At 40.5% G+C, this 2,604-nt stretch overlaps 1 protein-coding gene across 1 annotated transcript; it reads right to left on the bottom strand.

Moving 5' to 3' along the window:
• Positions 1-1,839: 1,839 nt before the first annotated feature.
• On the bottom strand, positions 1,840-2,604 carry LOC130471591 (uncharacterized). Its single transcript, XM_056841810.1, has one exon. It carries the CDS (start codon positions 2,602-2,604, stop codon positions 1,840-1,842), a length of 765 nt encoding a protein of 254 aa, XP_056697788.1.

The raw sequence follows: 2,604 nt of genomic DNA, 5'->3' as shown, positions 1-2,604 counted from the left end.
CCGAGGTCGTTCCCCTCCCGGAACTCGGTACAAAATACAACTTTCAAAATCGAATTTCAAAATCCAAGTACAATCTCATCTAGTAGACCATCCCATTGGTTTTACTAGACCTTTCCACTCAAAATCACATAAGGCAAGTCAAATTCGGGCGCCGACCCACAAAACCGAGCATGCCGGGCCTGTCCCGTAAAACGGGAATTCAAAACCCGAGAAAGGCTTGTTTTTAGACGCAAAATAATGCGTTAACCTCCAAGCAAACACAAAACGCCAAGCCTAGTACTATTCGTACAAAGGTACAGCACTACAAGACGAAACAAGGACGGAACCCGCGTCCTTGCTTTGGCGGCATTCATGCCACGTCACTAGCGCTGCCTCGGCGTGCTGCGCCGGCGTGTGCTGGCGTTTTACACCCATTCCTTTTATAAATTCCCTTCATTTTTAGCATCAAAAAGGAGGAGGGAAAAACAGAATACAATGTCGTAATACCGACATGACACCTCAAAATACAAATCAAAAACCCTTCAAAACACATACAAAATCTCTAATTCAAAAGCAATTGGGAGCTCTTGCCTAAACCTAAATAGGTAAATCCGAATCCCACTCTAATCAATCATGTTGTTTTGATTTCAAAATGATTAGCAAGTTGGCATTTTTATTATTAAAAATGCCACTTGCAACAATCATACATGTTTTTAAAAAATCAAAACTTTTCAAAATACAAAAATGCAAACTTTCAAGATTCAAGGATGTTCAAAGTTGTTTACAATCACCTCTTTGAACTAGAATCACTTTCAAGCATGGAGTAATCAAAGATTACACCTTTTAATCCTTAAAGGTTTAGTCTTTTGAGATTCAAAACTCCATTTTTCAATATACAAGTTCAAGTTTTCAAATTTCAAGATCCCATCATGTTTAGGGTTGTTCATGACTACTTCTCTAAACTAGGATCCTTTCAAGTTCAAGCATTTTCAAGTTCAATATTTCAATATTCAAGTTTTCAAGTTCAAGTTCAATATACAAGTCTAGGATATTTGGGTTGAGCAACCTCTCCCAAGTTGAGATTTTTGGCTTTGAATTCGTGTCGGGCGCACTTATTTTTAAGGAGCCGCTTGGCGTTCGAATCTCATGTGCCCAAGTACAAGTTTCAATTAAGCACCTTTCAATATTGCAATTTCAATATCGCACCTTTCAATACCGCAATTTCAATATCGCACTTTCAATACCGTAATTTCAATACCGCACTTTCAATATCGCACTTTCAATTCCGCAATTTCAATTCCGCACCTTTACTTGCGTAGTCCGTTTCTAGGCAATGTGGACCTACTCCCTAGTCCATTTCTAGGGGGTCTTGTATTTACTAATTCCGCACTTTATTTAGTATTGTGATGTTGCTTTATTTGCTTTATTGCTTTCATCACCGCACATGCTAAATACAACAAAATACAAGGTTACATCACACTTAACCAAGATAATTTCTTGGACAAACCGGCCTTAGGTTCCTTTAAATCAATCTTTAAAGCAAAGTGACCACCATACAATTAGAGATTCTATTTGCTCTAAATTCAAACCCACATAGTCTAACCTAGGGTATATTTTCGAAAATGTTGTGCCAACGTACTTGAATATTTCTAAAGCTCGCGGAATAAGAATTTTGTTCCCGTGCCCGGATCTCACCCATCCGTTTCGAGGATTCAAAGCCTTATCCAAAAAATGAGTCACTTGCGGTCTTCCCAAACGAGACTTTAAACAATGTTTGGTGGCGACTCCTTCGAGGTACAAAAATACAATGGTTTTCTAAAAAACCTCCCCCTTGTAGGGAAAGGCATACAAAAAATACCCCTACAGTGCTCCTACATCATCAAGATCCATCCCAAATGTTCCGGAAATGATGATGACGTCGTCAAAGGAGTCACCTAAAACCAAAGAGCTCTCATGCACCTTCTTCTTCCTGAATTTCCTATCACTCTTAACATTACACTTAGAAGCACAAGATTTGTTAGGAGAATTAGCACAAGAGTAATGGTGCTCAACACAAGCAATAGTGTCAATCTTCATGCAACTTCTCATTTTGGAACAACACTGATCATCAATAGCAAGCTTGAAATTAGCCTTGGCATCTCTCGCTTTCAAAGTGATAAGGCCACCTTGAACATCAATGAGAGCACCCGCCGTAGCCAAGAATGGCCTCCCTAAGATGATAGGGGTATGGGCGTCCGCATCGATGTCCAAGACAATGAAGTCCACAAGGAAAGTCAACTTCCCTATCACAAGGGGAACATCATCAACCCTACCTAAGGGGAACATAACCGAGCGGTCGGCTAATTGCAAAGACATAGGGGTAGGGGTGAGATCGCCAAGACTTAGTTTCTCATAAATTTTGTACGGCAAAATACTTACGCTCGCCCCCAAGTCACATAGAGCGTTGTCAAATTTCAGCTCTTGGATGCTACAAGGAATCGAGAAGCTCCCGAGATCCTTGATCTTTGGGGGGAACGGGCTAGAAATCAATGCACTACAATTCTCCGTTAGGTGCACGGTTTCATTGGTGCCACAAGTCCTTTTTCCGATCAAAATGTCTCTCATGAACCGAGAATAATGCGGCAT

Source organism: Spinacia oleracea, chromosome 4 (assembly GCF_020520425.1).
Source record: "Spinacia oleracea cultivar Varoflay chromosome 4, BTI_SOV_V1, whole genome shotgun sequence".
Lineage (NCBI taxonomy): Eukaryota > Viridiplantae > Streptophyta > Magnoliopsida > Caryophyllales > Amaranthaceae > Spinacia > Spinacia oleracea.
This window is presented reverse-complemented; position numbering and strand designations above follow the sequence as displayed.